This window comes from Helianthus annuus, chromosome 16, assembly GCF_002127325.2.
Source record: "Helianthus annuus cultivar XRQ/B chromosome 16, HanXRQr2.0-SUNRISE, whole genome shotgun sequence".
Taxonomy (NCBI): domain Eukaryota; kingdom Viridiplantae; phylum Streptophyta; class Magnoliopsida; order Asterales; family Asteraceae; genus Helianthus; species Helianthus annuus.
Window position 1 is genome coordinate 174,707,869 of NC_035448.2, and position 16,436 is coordinate 174,724,304.

Sequence of the window (16,436 nt, forward strand, 5' to 3'; positions counted from 1 at the left end):
GAATAACATGCTACTAGGAACCATGTCGTTTAGAACAACCTTATTTCATGAATATCGTCTACATGTAGGTGAAACCAATTACTATTTGAATCAAGGAGTTTCAAGGTTTAGAATACCGTTCTTGAAAGTTTACACATTTAATCGACTTTTCAAAATCGGAATCCCTCATGATGAAAATGGTTTATATTATTTTTAATTTATATATGTAAGGTTTTTGTTTTAAATTAAACCAAAATGGTTTTTTATTTTATTTTAAAATGGTTTTGAGTTTCATGGGGCCCACCAATGTAAAACCGGATAGCGCCATGTCATCCCTTTCAACGGTGCAATGGGTTTGTTTTGCTCTAACACACGGTGAATATCTAGGATTCAACATGCATCATTCATTCTCACAAATCATGACTAATTATCATTTATTTATTCAGCATGCATGTATATACATGAATAAACTAAACAAAAAAGGAGCCATTATCATACGTAAATGCAAGTAGCCAGATGGAATACAAAGAACATCACCGATCATCAAAGGATCAATAAGCCAGATGATATATATATATATATATATATATATATATATATATATATATCAAGGAAATCCAAACATACAATAACTCAAGTACATTATTTCTATCACTCAACCTCTCTGTTGGTGTTTATTTAATTTGTTTACCATATAACACGAGTACTTGATAAAGGCTTAATTATGCTTTGTGGGTACAAGGCGAAGGGGAACTTTCCTTTTAAGAACCGGGATACCCTTGTTTTCCATGTTCAAATCTTCACTCTTCATTCCACTAGGAGGTCCCCAATCAAACCAATACAGAAGGTTTGCAATCACGAATTCTACATTTGCCGGAGCTGTGTTCTTAGCTGGGCAGGACCTTCGCCCCCCTCCAAACGGGAGCATATCAAACCTATCCCATCCAATATCACCATCATGATTTTCAAACCTCTCTGGATAGAACTCAGCAGCGTTCTCCCCCCAAACGCTTGGGTCTCTTGCTATTCCCCAGGCGTTTATTAGAACAATCGTACTTGGAAAGACATCATAACCACTAACTTGAGTATGACTTAAGCTTACATGTGGAATCAAATAAGGCGCAGGCGTGTGCAATCTTAGTGACTCCTTCACCACCATTTTCAAGTATGTCATTTTTGTGGTATTCATATCTTGTACGCTTTGTATTCCTCTTGCGCAATTTCGGATTTCACTTTGCAACTTTTGCATCACTCTAGGATTTTTCATGATCTCGGACATTAACCATGTCAAGGTCAGAACAGTTGAATCTATTCCCCCAGTAAGTACGTCCTGAAATGTTAGTTAAATATTATTAATCTGATCTTTATAGATATATAAATGAAACAAACAATTCTTTTACCATTACAAGAGCTTTTAAATCTGCGTTAGTTAGTCTGTAGCCAGATGCATTTTCTTTGGACATGTCAAGTAATGTATGGACAAAATCTTTGTCCTCCTCACTTATTTCTTCAAGGTTATCTTTGAGATGATCATTAATGATTGTGTCAATGTACGCATCAAGATTTCTAAACCCATCATCCAGCCTACGATTCCATCCACTAAATTGGTCAATGAGAAAACCTATATATGGAAAGGAATCACCAATAGATCCATTCAGTAGCTCGTTGGCTTCATCAATCATCGCATCCAATGACGGGCCCTTGAGTGGTTGTTGTCTATAGTTTGTACCAAACGCCACCTTACACACCATCTGCTTTACTATTTCAAACAACATACTGCTTAGGTTTACCTCAGTGTTTGGTGGATGTAATGAAAGAGCACGAATCATGCTCTCCGTTTCTGTCACCAACACACGTTTAGACAATTTAGCTCTCTTGGGGCCTAGGAACTCCGACACCAAAATCTTGCGCATCTCCCTCCAGTGGGCACTGTGTGGCGAGAAGGCAATGTCCTTAAAGTTGTATGTTAGTTGTTCCGAAGCCTTCAAATATGTGCGGGAACAAAATATATGATCTTGGGTTTTCATGATTTGTTTGGCCATGGCAGGAGAAGAGATGATAAGGAAATGTTTTGAACCAATATGGATTTGCATAATCGGTCCATATTGTTTCGAAAGTTGCCAAAGGGCCTCGTGACGAGGTTTACCGAGAAGTTGGTGCAAGTTTCCGAGTATAGGAAGCTTTGGAGGGCTTGGGGGAAGCTTAGCCTTGGATGGCATATTGGATCTTAGAATATTGTATACAAGTATGGAGAAGATGGAGAGGAGTAGTGTTGTTGTAATAGGCCATTCATTAAAGATGTCCATGTGAATGGTTTAGTTTGCCTGCTGGTGGTATTTCATGTTACTCCTATGTCTATTTATAATGGAGGTTATTTGAATAAGTATATAAATTATAAAATGAAAATTATTAAAATATAATATCCTATTTATCCCATACAATCGTGAATAAAAAAAATATTTTTTATTTAGATTAGGTTTGACATTTTTACCGTTGCTTTGCGATCTACATAATTTATAAAACATTAGTAGTTACTTTAATATTCGTAATTCAACTTTCTCAAGTTATGGTGTTTTCTATTTATTTTTTTAAGACCTCTTAGTTTTGAAAATTCACAAAATTTATTTTGGTAAAATTTTGTCAAAAAGAAATATTATTATATGGTAAAACGTTTGTCAAAATGAACTAGTTTGGGCCGTTTAGTATAGGTAATTGGTGGAAACTAGTAGAAGCACCTGTCCGTTTGTTACCTTCTTATTTTTAACAAAAAAGGGGAGCAACGCAAGAGAAGGTGGCTCTTGATAACCGGGTTAACTACCAATGATGATAATAAAATTTAGTATTATCGTTGGAGTCCAATGACTTTCGTCCAATATTTATGTACATAAATGCTTATAATATAGTATTCTTAATTCAGCAAATAATAGGATTGTTCAAATAAAACTAACAAAACTATTGTCCGAAGATAACAGGCATACAATAATAGGATCGTTCAAATAAAACTAACAAAACTATTGCCGGAATTGCTTTCCAAAGATATCGGGTGTGGGTTTGATTGAACCATGCTTGTAATTATGTATATTGTTAGGCAGAAAACATTTGGTTGTGATTAAGCTGCTATGTGTTTAAAAGGGATACAAAATATCAACAATCGCAGTTAAATGTATTAGTATAACCCGGGTTCAAATGAATGTGATAAGAGTTGACAATCTTGGATATGATGTGATTACAAGTTTATTTCTGGATAAGAGAAGCTGGTTGAAAAAAATAAATTAAGCATGCATGTGTGTTTTATATTTCTTATTTCCTTCTTAATTAATTTTTTTTCTTGAATTCCTTAAGGCAAGGAAAGGTATAATCTTGAGGAGATTTGTTAGATGTATGTTTAGAAATATCTTATCATTTTTAGCGTCCATTTAAATTGCATGTTAAACGATTAGATCATGCATATTACATCATATTGGGAAATAAATGCCTTGGTGGGACGAAATCTACTTTGAATCAATTTTTTTTAAACTAATATAAATACCCAACTCATTCTCACCCTTTTTTTATACACAACCCATCTCATTCTCTATATTTTTTTAAACTCTCCAACCACAACCATTTCACTTTTTATTTTTTATACTCTCCAACCAAACCCCCTCCACTTTTTATTTTTTATACACCGAGCAATGGAGAACCGACCCCGCGAGGCCAAGAAAAAAAATAAGGGGCGGGTATCGAAACCGTCTCGAGATGGTTCGAGCGGTGCAAATGCTCAACCACAACCCCCTTTTGGATACACTTCACAACCCCCGTTTTTTTTCCAACAACCTCCACACCCCTCGTTTTACAACACCCAACAACCCAATTTCGGCTATTTTCAAAATTTGCTATCAATGGACGCTCCTCCTCAATCCCCCGCCTTCGACCCATACGCTTATCGTTCTCCACAAGTTCCTTGTACACGAGGAAATGTCGAACGTCCTCTACCGGTTTACGACGACGAGGACTATGAGGTAGTGCCCGAAACTCAAAATTTGGGCGACGACGAGGAAGATGAATATAATGTGGACGAAGAAGCGGGCAACGAAGAAGACGAGGCTCGAGAAAAAAAGGGAAAACGGTGAGCGAAAAATGGACAAAGAACAAGAAGAGGCGTTGGCGAAGGCGTGGGTACATTGTTCTACCAACAAAAAAAAGGGCAATCAACAAAGCCCGAAAGCGAGAAATCGCTAACAAGTACGGGTGGCCATGCGATTTCTAGTTTGAATGTATTTTTTTTTTCTAGTTTGAATGTATTTTTTTTTTCTAGTTTGAATGTGTTTTTTTTTCTAGTTTGAATGTGTTTTTTTATCTAGTTTGAATGTATTTTTTTTTAAATTTAATGAAATGTCTTTTATATAATTTTTAAACATCCATAATTTTACCAAAAAAAAAATAATAATAATTTTGAACTCACCTAATAGGTGAGTGCCGCCATCAAAAAGGGGTATTAGGGGAGTGTATTAGGGGAGTTGACGTGGCACCATGTGATTGGTTAGGTGTAAGATGGGGGACTCACCTATTAGGTGAGCACCCCTTACACCCTTAGGAACACAACGAGGAATGGAAGTGTGGAAAGAAATCTAGAAGACAAAAGTATCTGGACGAAGACTAGATGGAGCTAAACGACAAAAAAGTTACAGTTTTAGATTTAATTGTTAATGCAGTTAACAATTAAATTGATGGAACTCGATTTCTGACTAAAAATTTGAAGATAGGTCAAGAAGACAATTGAAATGGCAATTAACTCTACGTGAAAGTATAACAACGAAAGTTTGGAAATTTCAATTAAAATACTATATTAGGTTAAATGATGAAAAGAAAGGTATGGCTGTCGGTTATGTGGTTTTTAAGAGTTATTGACTTGTTAGTCTTGGAGTTATGCCTTGGGACCGGGCTGCTAGGAGAAACCAAAAACACAAGTATAGGTCGGCTGTAGAAAAAAAAAGGAATCTTGGACTGCAATTAAGATCATCACGATATCTTTGACAGTTGCATCTCGGGTTGATACAAGAAATACGAAATGAATCAAGAAAATGCCTTGGTTTTGAAATTAGTTTTCAATTTCTGAATTTTTCAATCACTGAGTTTTTTTTTTCAATCAAAGAAAATCTAAAAATAAAAATTTTCTTTACATTCTAGTTAAACGAAAAACCCCCTTTTCAAAACAACCATATCTGAATAAAATTGTTTTGGCATAATTAGTTAATATGTATTCATTGAGGACCCGAATCTACTTCTATTCATACTATTCTTAGTGTTTTAAGTACGTTTATTATCTATTTATTTGTTGGATTCGACAACCAACATGTTATTTCTATGCTCTTGTTCTAGATGCATCATATTTAGGTTGTACATAGCTTGCATTATTAGTCACTTCGTATAAAAATATACATCAAACTTACAAAAAAAAAAAAAAAAAAAATGCCTAGCTCATTTCTGCTCTGGTGAGAGTGATTTGACATAAATGAAAGATGATATAAAATTTCTATCATGTCAAAGCTTATGCACCAAATGGTAACTTTGGGGAGGAAAGCATAGATAAATCAGGATATGTTGATAGGCTCGACCCTAACATACGAACGCTAATGCTATATGCGATAATTTAATAAATATATATGTGTTTGATTTCCCATCTTCATGCTTGTGGTTAAAGACAGAGTCCAGACAAAAGTCATATGAGTTTTGTATTCTCTATCACACACCATGTTTCCCACATCATGACACCTACAAAATTATAAATTGAAAAAATAAAGTGGTGAAAATTAACCTCATATGATATTTTAGGTAATAAAAAGAAGCATGAGAAAAGCACAATGTATGAAAAAAAGATTGAAAAGAAACAAGCACCAACATAATTTCTATCTAAAAACTCAAACCAACCGCCATAGATTCGTTCAGATCGCCATGGGTGAAACAAACAAAATCTATTTTGGATCATCTTTTTAGATGCATAAGTGATTGCTTAGGATCACAACGGGGAATGAAAAGTGTTGAAAGAAATCTTGGAGACAAAAGTTTTCGGAGTAGAACAAACTAAAACGACAAAAAAGTGTTAGTTATGGATTTAATTGTTAATGTAGTTGTCAATTAAAATTGTGGGATTCATATTTATGCCAAACAATTCAACGTTCAAATGTAACAATTAAAGCTTGGAAATTTCATTTGGAATATTATATTTGCTACAATGAAGAAAAAAACTGACACCATTCAGTTATGTGGGTTTTAAAAGTTGTTGACTAATTAGTCTTCAAGTTAGGCCTTGGGACTGGGCTAGGTGTGTTCATAACCCTCATGACCATCATCATCCTTCACGTCAGCATCATGTCATTGCCCTCTATTTCACCATCCAAAATCACTATCATATGAGTGTGGCGATGACCCAAACCACTATCAACCCCTTTTTATTTTATTTATTTTAAATAAACAACAAATAAAGTTAAATAAATTTTAGTAATAAAACTACATAACATTCAAATTAATAAAAAAAATAACATCCAAATTTAAACTACATATTATAAATTAAGAAAAAAAAAACTACTCGTTGTTGTTAACCCGACCAAATTGCCAAACATGTTCAATCAAATCCGAACGAAGATGGTTATGAGTACTCTCGTTGTATAACGCCCACATGTTAGATTCTTGTTGCTCTTCATCAACTGGTACAACATTCTCATGAATGTCGTTAGGATCATATTCACATATGGCGTTAACTTCGTCTTCGATAATCATGTTATGCAGCAGGATACAAGCATGCATACAATATCTCAATGTTTTGAGTTCAAGTGCTCGTGTTGGGTTTGCAACTATGTGCCATTTTTGTTGTAGAACCCCAAATAGACGCTCAACATCTTTCCTAGCAGATTCTTGACATAATGCAAATTTCTTTCTTTTTTTCATCTTCTTCTGGATACGGTATAGTTTTTACAATCGTTGTGTACGTTAGGTATATTCCATCAGCTAGAAAATACCCGTGCCTTATTTTTTGCAACACTTCTTTATCTTTTTCCGAGAGCGAGTCGATGCTTGTCGCCATTAGCTTAAAGTCTTCATGATCGGCCGCTTCTTGCATTTCTTTTTCTTTCAACTTAAGTCTCGCCACTTGTATTTCGTTAAATTCGGTGAGCTTGCTCATCAACTTATCCACCTTCGTTTCACCCGGAGTTTATTTTTTGTCGACGCCTCTTTCTTTTTGGCTGTCGCTTCCTTTTTTGCTTTGTCTCTACCATTTGGGAGCTTCAACTCCGGAATCTCCGTCACTTCATCGTCAAACTCGGGTTCGTCATTAATATTAATGTGGCAGCACACATCCGAATCACCGGCACTATGCTCTATCGACTCGAATGTTTTAGACCACTTTGCTCTTTCCACCTGGTTAGGAACCGGCGCCCACTTGGGACAATTTTTAAATATTTCCCAAGCCCCAACGTATGTGAACTCACTACGTTCTTTCGTATGGTATTTGACATAGCAATGGCAAAAACCGTTTCATCACTCGCCCAACTTGGCCGATTCGAATGAGCATTGTTGTAATAATCACAAAACGCCGATATCTTCTTATTCATCTCTCGATACTTTGAGCCCATTGAGTTCACCTCTTGGTACGGTTCTTTTTGCATCAAAGCATGAAATTTGTTGCAAACCTCCTTCTAAAAACTACCAGACTTTTGATTATTACCTACAAAAAAATATCAAGGTGTAAATAAATGTTGTTTTATCTTGAATAAATATTATTTTAGTATAAATAAAAAAGTATGACATACCTACGATTGGACACGTAGACGTATTGGTCCACGCCCTTGCCAACACCATCTCTTCGATCGATGTCCAAGTTTGACCTCTACCGGGGGTTAAATTATCTTGTCTCTGTGAACGCTTTTTTGAGATGTTTTCTTGTAACATCCCGAAAATATGAATTATTAAATTTGCAAATTAGATTGCAAATAAATTTGTTAAAACAAACTAACTAGGAATGACACTAACCTAGTTAGTTGATTACTTATGAGTAGTAAGAGTTAAAACAAGTAAAAACTAAAGTTGAGGGGCCAAATGTGTTTAAAATGAAACTAATATTAATAAAATGAAATAAATAAAACACAAACACAATTGTCTGTGTGTTGTAAAGATCGACCAGAGCAGGGGGCGAACCCAAGCTCCCTAAAAACCCTAGTTCATCACAAATCTCACGAATTGAAGGTGAAGATCAGTCCCAAAACAAAATTAGAGCCTGGATTTGTGATCCCCATCGTAAGGAGATCATAAGGTATGCGAAATTTAGTAAAAATCCTCTACTTGAAATTTTTATGAACATAGAGAATCTGAAATCTAGTCATGCATGTGTGATATAAAGATGAATTAGGAGCATTGTAGTGTCTAGGAGTAAACCCTAGACAAATACAAGTTGAAATCATGTGTAATTTAGCAAAATCCATGAACACCCTTGTAGGTGATTAGTGGGTTATGTAGAAATTGATAAACACTAGGAAATTGGATGTTGTTCTAGTGTAATTTGACAATTGTGAAGTGACTTCAGAATTTTAGAAGCTAACAATTTTGTAAAATGGGTTGATTGATGTGAAATTCGGGCTAAATGATAAGCTAGGGACTTGCTATGTAATCATGTAATAATATGCCCATAAAGTGTTTGTGAAAACGCCTCAAAGAAGGCTTAAAACTGAAATTTGAAGTTTAAACGCATAATTATGATGTTTCGGTGTATTATGCGATATATGGTTTAAAAAGAGTTCTAAACATGTTATGATTGAACTCTATAGGAAAGGATGCCGGAGCGTCAAGTGGGCAAGCAAAAACAAGTGGCGATTTGCGTTTGAAGGGCTTACTTTGAAGCTATGTAACTTGACCCGTTACATTAAACGAATTGTTGTTAAATTATGCGTAGTCGCATTTTAGAATAGGAATTGTGTTGATGGTAGTGACCATGATTGTTACTTGAATTAATAGAGTTAAATTGATAAGGAACCATTTGGTAGTCATCACATTGGAGGATTTTCCACAAGATGAGACAACGGGTCGAATAATGGTGTAAATTGTAGTATTGGTGTCTAATTAGATAGCAAGGGTGACATCAATTACAAGAGCATTAAACCATGGAATTGGTAAGGAAATGCGAGTGATGCTAAGCCCCGGATGTTGGGTGAAAACACCTCAAGGTTGCTATTGTACGCCCCCCCCCCTTCCGGGAAATTTTTTTTTTGTTGACCCATGAAACTTGTTTATATCCATTCTAGTATTATCAAAACTAACATTTGATGTGGTTTTGACCTTAGGTGACTATGGTGAACTTACGAATGGCGATCAAGCAAATGTCCAAGAACCGAACACGACTTTTGAAGCTTCCGCTATGTTTTAACCTTTAATAGACTATGTTTATGGGATGTAAATAGATTGTTAAACAACTTTTGAATGCTTGGACTTAGTCGTTAGTTGGCTAAGATTTTGCTACTTTTGAACTTTACTTATGAAATCTATGTTATAACTAGACATCTTTCATCTAAAATGCTATAAGTTATTAATAAATTCAAGTAAAATTAGACGGGTGTTACAAGTTGGTAAACAGAGCTTAAGGTTGTCAACAAAGTGTTCGGTTCAAGCTTAATCGATCGTCCGGTAAGGAATTAACTTGTTATGTTAGTAGATTATACCTTGTGTAAGACATGAGATGTGAATTGATGTGCATGGGAAGAGTGTGTTAATTCGCTCAAACCCGGAAAGTGCACTAAAAGTGAACGGTTAAAGCAAGTTAGGAACTTGGCTAAACTGAACCAAATAAAGTTATGTTACAAATGAAATGTTTAACGTTTAATGTAAACATTTTAGTTTCAAGATGTCGGAAAGAAATGATGATGATCTGGTGCAGACAAGCACCGAACAAATGAAAGAGATTATTGCCGAAGAAGTGGGGAAGGCAATTGAAGGTAGTCTATCCGGGTTTATAGACAAAATACAAAACACGGTGTTATCATTAGTTGAAGAACGGGTCAAATGATTGGAAGATAGTGTCAACCTTACAAAAGAAAAATCGGGAGAACGCAAAAGGGTGTTCGTACAAAGAATTCATGGCGTGTAAACCGCCAATCTATAACGGGGAGGTTGACCCGATAATCTGCCAAAGATGGTTGGGCGACATTGAAGGGGTGTTTGAAAGGACCCATTGTGATGAAAGCGACTTTGTTGCTTACGGAACGGGTCAGTTGAGAGGTCAAGCCAAAGATTGGTGGGACAACAAAAAGAATGAAATAGGAGCCGAAACGGCAAAAACCATGACATGGGAGGAGTTTAAGACGCCGTTTCTTAAACATCATAGCCCCAAGGCGGTCATTAACAAAATCAAGGAAGAGTTCATGCAACTGAGGCATAAGGGCGAGACCATAGACAAGATCACGACGATGTTTATGGATAAGATGAAGTTTAGTAGTGAGTTGGTGACGAATGAAGAACAGAAAATATACTACTACTATAACATGTTGAGCACAGAATATAGGGAGTTTATGACTCCTTCAAAATACGAGACCCTTACCGAAATCATAAACATTGCTCGGGAACGAGAAATTGATTTGAAGAAACAAGTTGAAAGGGGTGAGCGAAGGGCGCATGATGTGAATCCAAGCCCTACAAAGAAAGCTCGAACTGGAGAGTCGGGAAAGAAAGTGGATGCTAAAGGCAGGTCGCCAAGCTGCAAGGTATGCGGAAAAGGACACAAGGGAGAGTGTCGGTTCAAAGACAAGCTGTGCCCAATATGCAGTAAAACGGGGCACACGGCGTCTCTATGCCTGGGTAAAGTTTCAGTTTGTTACAAATGCTTTCAGCCCGGTCACAAAAAGTCAAAAAGTCTGAATGCCCGGAATTGGTTGGGAAGAGAGACACAAAGGAGTCTCCAACGGAAGCTCCAAAAAAGGCTAGATCCTTCCAACTTACTGCGGCTGAAGCAAAAACAGAACCCGATGTGGTCTCAGGTATATTCACGATTAACTCAATTCCTGCACGTGTATTGTTTGATACGGGTGCGAATAAATCCTTCATTTCGCATGGATTTATTCGACATCCTTCATTTGTATTGACGAAATTATCTGTGCCCTTAGAAGTTGAAATAGGGGACAACAAAAGCTTTAGAGTTTGTGATATTTGTCGAGGCTGTAAATTAAATATCGATGATGAAGAATATTTGATAGACCTAATCCCGATGTCAATGGGAGAATTTCAAATAGTTGTTGGGATGGATTGGTTATCTCAGCACCACGCGAAGGTCGTGTGTTTTCGTAAGGAGATAAAGCTAACATCTCTGATGTGCGTGAAGTGTAGTATATTTTAGATGTATATTTAAGCCCTTTTTACACTTTTAGCCAAGTTTTAAATTTATAAAACACGATACTCACTAACACTAAACACACATATGGGCAAGTGCACCCATCGTGGACGTAGTATAGTGTTGGTAAGATACCGAGGTCGTCCAAGGACACAAGAGCTTTTAATACCGGTTTATCCTCAACGTCTAATCAAATCAAAAGGTTAGAAAAATATTTTAAACTAAAAAAAAATAAAAACTAACTAAATGCTGAAAATAAAAATAAAATAAAAACAGATAGACAAGATGAATCACTTGGATCCGACACGTGTATTAGTATAACCTTTGATTATTTTCGCACTTTTGCACTTGTTTAAGAGATTATCTTAGTTATTGTAGTAGGCCCCTCTTTTGAAGGCGACGTTACCCTCAACCCAGTAGTTTGAGTCAGCAAGGATACAATCCTAAAGGGTCGGATTATTGAAAGATAATGAATTAAGTTATTAATGCAAATTGTGGTAGGCCCCGCTTCTGGCGGTGACGTTACCCTCGGCTAAGTAGTCTGAGCCAGCAGGGATACAGTCCTAAATAGCCGGGTTATAGTATTAATAGTAGTTAACTTATGAGGGGGTCAAAGAGTTTGGATCCCCGCCATCCAATACCTATGGGCATTGAAGGAGATCCTACTAAATTTGACCCAGGTCCCAAGCAGGACCTCTAAACGCTGAACAAGGGCAAGACCCTTACCAAACCGTTCCCTTAACCCCCGACCAGGTAGCCAACATACCTCCATATAGACCGTGGAGATATGAATGGTGAAAATCTTTTATTTTATATAGACAGTAAAATAATGCCAAGACACCACGGACAAACGATAAGGAAAGATCACCTTCAACATAAGTAACTAGTTATTAAAGTCATTAATACAAAACCAAATAAAAAGTGCAAAAGATTAAAAATAAAAAGTATTATACTAAACACTTGTCTTCACCAAGTGATGTAACAGACTTAGGCAAACATGGCCTTGATTGTCAAGAACTCTTACGATCAATCTTGGATCCCGAGACGACTCACACACTCTACGATGGACAATGGATGATGGTGGTGGATGATGGTGTTATGGTGGTGGTGGGTGGTGGATGAGGTGTGAGAGAGGTGGTGTGCCAAGGGATGAGAGAGAATGAAGCCAAGCTCCTCTATTTATAGGCTGAACAGAAGGCTGGACACGGCCCCGTGTCCGCTGGACACGGCCCCGTGCCCGCCTGACACTCTCTCTCCTCATTAATTGTAATTGCGAATTACAATTAATGCGCCTGCTGTACTTTCACCACGCCCCCGTGCTCGCTGGACACGGCCCCGTGGTGGGCAATGGAAGCTTCTACTGGTTTGTCTTTTCTGCTGCTTCTTGGGCACGCCCCCGTGTTCGCTGGACACGGGGCGTGTTCAGACTCTGTTTCTTTCTTTTTGCTTTGGGAGGTGCCGTTGAGGGTCCGGGCAGTCTACTTTTGTTCCTTTTCTTGTATTTATGGTAGAATTAGTGGTCTTTTTGCTTCTTTTGTGATTTTGAGCTTATTTCATCCTGAAAATACAAAAGGAAGACAAAAACACTCTTTTTCCAACATTAGTACTTAAAAAGGGTTAGTTTTATGCCTTAATTGATGTGTTTTATATGTTGCATTTTACACACATCAAATACCCCCATACTTGAACTTTTGCTTGTCCTCAAGCAAAACTCTTTAAATGTGGCTTACACTCCCAAATGGAATAGGTAGAAGAGAAGTTTTTTTTTTTTTAGCTTGTCCTAGAGTGTCGGGAATCCAAGGTTTTTATAGGCTTTATTTTTATTTATTTACAATCCTATTCGTTATGATTTATTTTGAACTTTTCATAAGATAAATTACTTATTGGGCATAGCATGCCTTATTAAAATTCCATTTATATACAAGTTCACATACCTCACGGGAGATCACTCAACACTCGGCCGAAGGTGTATATTTTAGTGAATCACTCGAGAGCGGCACGGAACTTACGTCTTTCCATAGGCTTGCCAAACAATCAATCCTCCTCCTTTTTAACTTTTTACCTTTGTAAATATCAAGAGGACTTTTTGGGTGAAGGCTTGGGTTTAAAGGTGGGTGGTTGGTTAGTGGTTAGTAAAAAGGGCGAAAATCGTAGCAAGTGTCGGTTTTCGTAAAATACCTTGTTTTTAGTGACCTATTATTTTTGAAGTATTTCTCAAACAAGCTTTTTATAGGTTTTGTTTGTTTTTGACTTCATCATCATATTTTTTTTTTCGTCACATAAAAAGGTGAGTTTACGAAAAAGCGAACTTGTTACTAAAAAAAAAAATAAATAAATAAAAAGGTTTTTGGTGGGTAAAAAGGGTTTTGGGGTAATGAAATGAAAGGTTTAGGCTCAAAAGGGTTTTCTAGGGGGATTTTGGGTAGGTAAAAAAAAATGAAAAGTAATGGTTTTGAAAGAAAAATGGTTAGTCCTAATGCCTCCATCATTTACTTACTTGGGTTTAAGTTGGTAAGGAACGGGAATGTATCGTCGTGGCAAGTTCTAGATTTGTAAGGACCGAGCGGCTATTCACACAAGAAACGAAAAATGAGCATTTAATCTAAATATGTGTATTTTTATGCTCAATAAGGGCTCAAAACTCACTTTTGTGGGAATGGGTTTTTAATGTGACCAAGCATATATAATCGAATTTTAAACTAGACTTGTTATGCCGTTTCATAATTTTCTTATGTTGGTTCCTTTTTTTATCACGACGCTATCGGTTGTAAACTTGTAAAAATATAACCTTTTTAGAACTTGTTATTCCCAACTTAAACTAAGACAAGTAAAAAAAATAAAAAAAAATGAAAAAGTTTTTGAAAAAATTTGGGGTGTTTAGCGGTTCCAATAGAGTTTTGTGTAAGGCTTGTGTTTAGGATTTTGCAAAATTTCAAGGTTTTAGCATCCCCCCCACACTTAAGTTACACATTGTCCTCAATGTGTCTAAAAATAAAGTTTTTGGTTGATTAGAATGTATAAAAGTGTGTTAAAAAGCAAAGATTTTTTTTTTTTTTTGTTACTGGCATCCTGGACACGGCCCCGTGTTCACCGGGCACGGCCCCGTGGTCAAGTGCCAGTAACAAAAATTATAGAATTGAAACAGAAGCCTGGACACGGGGGCGTGTCCGCTGACCACGGCCCGTGTCCAGTTACCTGAACTGGGTGTTTTCCTGCAGGTGGCTCAGCACGGGGCCGTGTTGGTTGGGCACGGCCCGTGTTGAGCCTTCTGTGATGGAGATTTTTGTCGGGTTGCTCTGTTCTTCGTGCATGGTTCCATTTTTTCTCGTTCCCTTTTTCATCCATTACCACCATGAGTGTGTTTTATTCTGCAAAAATTAAAAGATTAAACTAAACTAGACTAAGGATAGATCCGCGGAATGCCTCCGTGGTGCGCCACGTTTATAAGGGTCCTTGGCTAGACCCGATTCCTGGTTATATATCTTCTGAGTGGAGTGCCTTGCTTCCCAAGTTACACCGTCGGAGAGCGGCATCCAAACTTGAATCAATAACCTTCATGTAATTGATTGGGTCGTCATCCTCTATTTTCTTCCCAACTCCGAACTTCACCTCATCGTCCCCATACTTCAAAGTCAGTGTCCCTTCATTCATGTCTACCACTGCTTGTGCTGTGGCAAGGAAGGGTCTCCCTAGGATAAGGGGGACCTCGGTGTCTTCCTCCATGTCGAGTATGACAAAGTCAACGGGATAAACGAATTTGCTTACCCTTACCAAGACATTCTCGATGACACCTTGTGGGAACTTGACTGATCGATCAGCGAGTTGTATGCTTATTTTTGTAGGGCTCGTGGTTCCCAAGCCAAGCCTTTTGAACATCGATAAGGGCATGAGGTTAATGCTAGCCCCCAAGTCTGCCAAGGCATTGCGAACGAGTGATTCCCCTATTGAACATGGAATCGTGAAACTTCCGGGATCGATTTTCTTTTGGGGTAGTTTATTGAGTACGATGGCAGAGCATTCTTCGCCTAAATTAACTAATTGCAAATTTTCAATTTTCTTTTTATGTGTAAGGAAGTCCCTCATAAATTTAGAGTATTTGGGCATTTGGGTTAGGACTTCGATAAAAGGAATATTGACATGCAATTGTTTTAACAGACTTTCGAATTTTGCGAATTGCTCATTGGTCTTTTGACGAATTAACCTACCGGGGTACGAAACTCGAGAAGCCTTGGTAGGCTCTGGTGATGGGGGAGAGTTCTTTTCCTGCAGAAGTGTTGGCATTGTTTCTTCCGTTGGTGGAGGTACTTCTGCAGGCCCTACGGTGCGGTTTCGTAGTGTGATGAGGTGAACTTGCGCTTTTGGGTTTGTTTCGGTATTGCTAGGTAATGCGCCTTGCGGTCTCTCGGAAAAATTTTGTGCTAGTTGATTTATTTGTTTTTCTATGTTTTGAATGCTAGCTTGTTGATTCCTAAAATTAGATTCTAATTGTAGAAATCTTTCCGAGTTTTTCTTATCAGTGTCGGAGACGAGGCGAGATATAGTATCTTCGAGCCTTTCTCGTCCACCTTGTTGTTGAGTGAAATTTTGTGACTCATTTCTTGATTGCTGAAAGTTTGTTCGTTGGTTTTGTTGGTTACTACTATTGCCGGTTTCCCTCCAACCAAGGTTTGGGTGGTTTCGCCATCCTTGGTTGTAAGTTCCCGTTGGAGGACCCGACGGCCTAGGTCTATTATCAATGTAGTTTACCATTTCTTGTTGATCGTCCGTTTCTTTCATGCAACTCCAATTTTCATGTGACCCACCACACCCTTCACAAGCCATAACCGAGACTGTTTTTGTCATTTCTAATTTTTTTATTTTTGAAGAAAGGGCCTCGATTTGGGCTTGTAAAGAGGTGCTTTCGTCGACCTTATGGGCGCCCGGGGCGATAGACTTATTTCCCCGGGGAGTGTGCCATTGAAAATTGGTTTGAGCAATTTCCTCAAATTGATTATATATTTCGTGTGGGCGTCGATTACCTAAAAGTCCCCCGGAGCTAGAATCAAGTGTCTGCCTAGTGTGTGGCAACAATCCATTGTAGAAGGTGGATACTTGTTGCCATATTGCG

At 37.5% G+C, this 16,436-nt stretch overlaps 1 protein-coding gene across 1 annotated transcript; it reads right to left on the bottom strand.

Moving 5' to 3' along the window:
* Positions 1–450: 450 nt before the first annotated feature.
* Positions 451–2,328, bottom strand: LOC110916740 (parthenolide synthase). The gene is made up of 2 exons (XM_022161422.2): positions 1,380–2,328; positions 451–1,309 (listed from the first exon to the last, which is right to left on the bottom strand). The coding sequence occupies exons 1-2, from the start codon at positions 2,283–2,285 to the stop codon at positions 698–700; spliced, it is 1,518 nt and encodes a 505-aa protein (XP_022017114.1). The 5' UTR covers positions 2,286–2,328; the 3' UTR covers positions 451–697.
* Between the last annotated feature and the right edge of the window lie 14,108 nt (positions 2,329–16,436).

Excerpts from the sequence above, each read along its gene's own strand:
- LOC110916740 (XM_022161422.2), bottom strand. The coding sequence starts at position 2,285 with ATGGACATCTTTAATGAATGGCCTATTACAACAACACTACTCCTCTCC. Across the intron at positions 1,310-1,379 it reads ATTTAAAAGCTCTTGTAATG|GACGTACTTACTGGGGGAAT; the intron begins GTAAAAGAATTG and ends CTAACATTTCAG.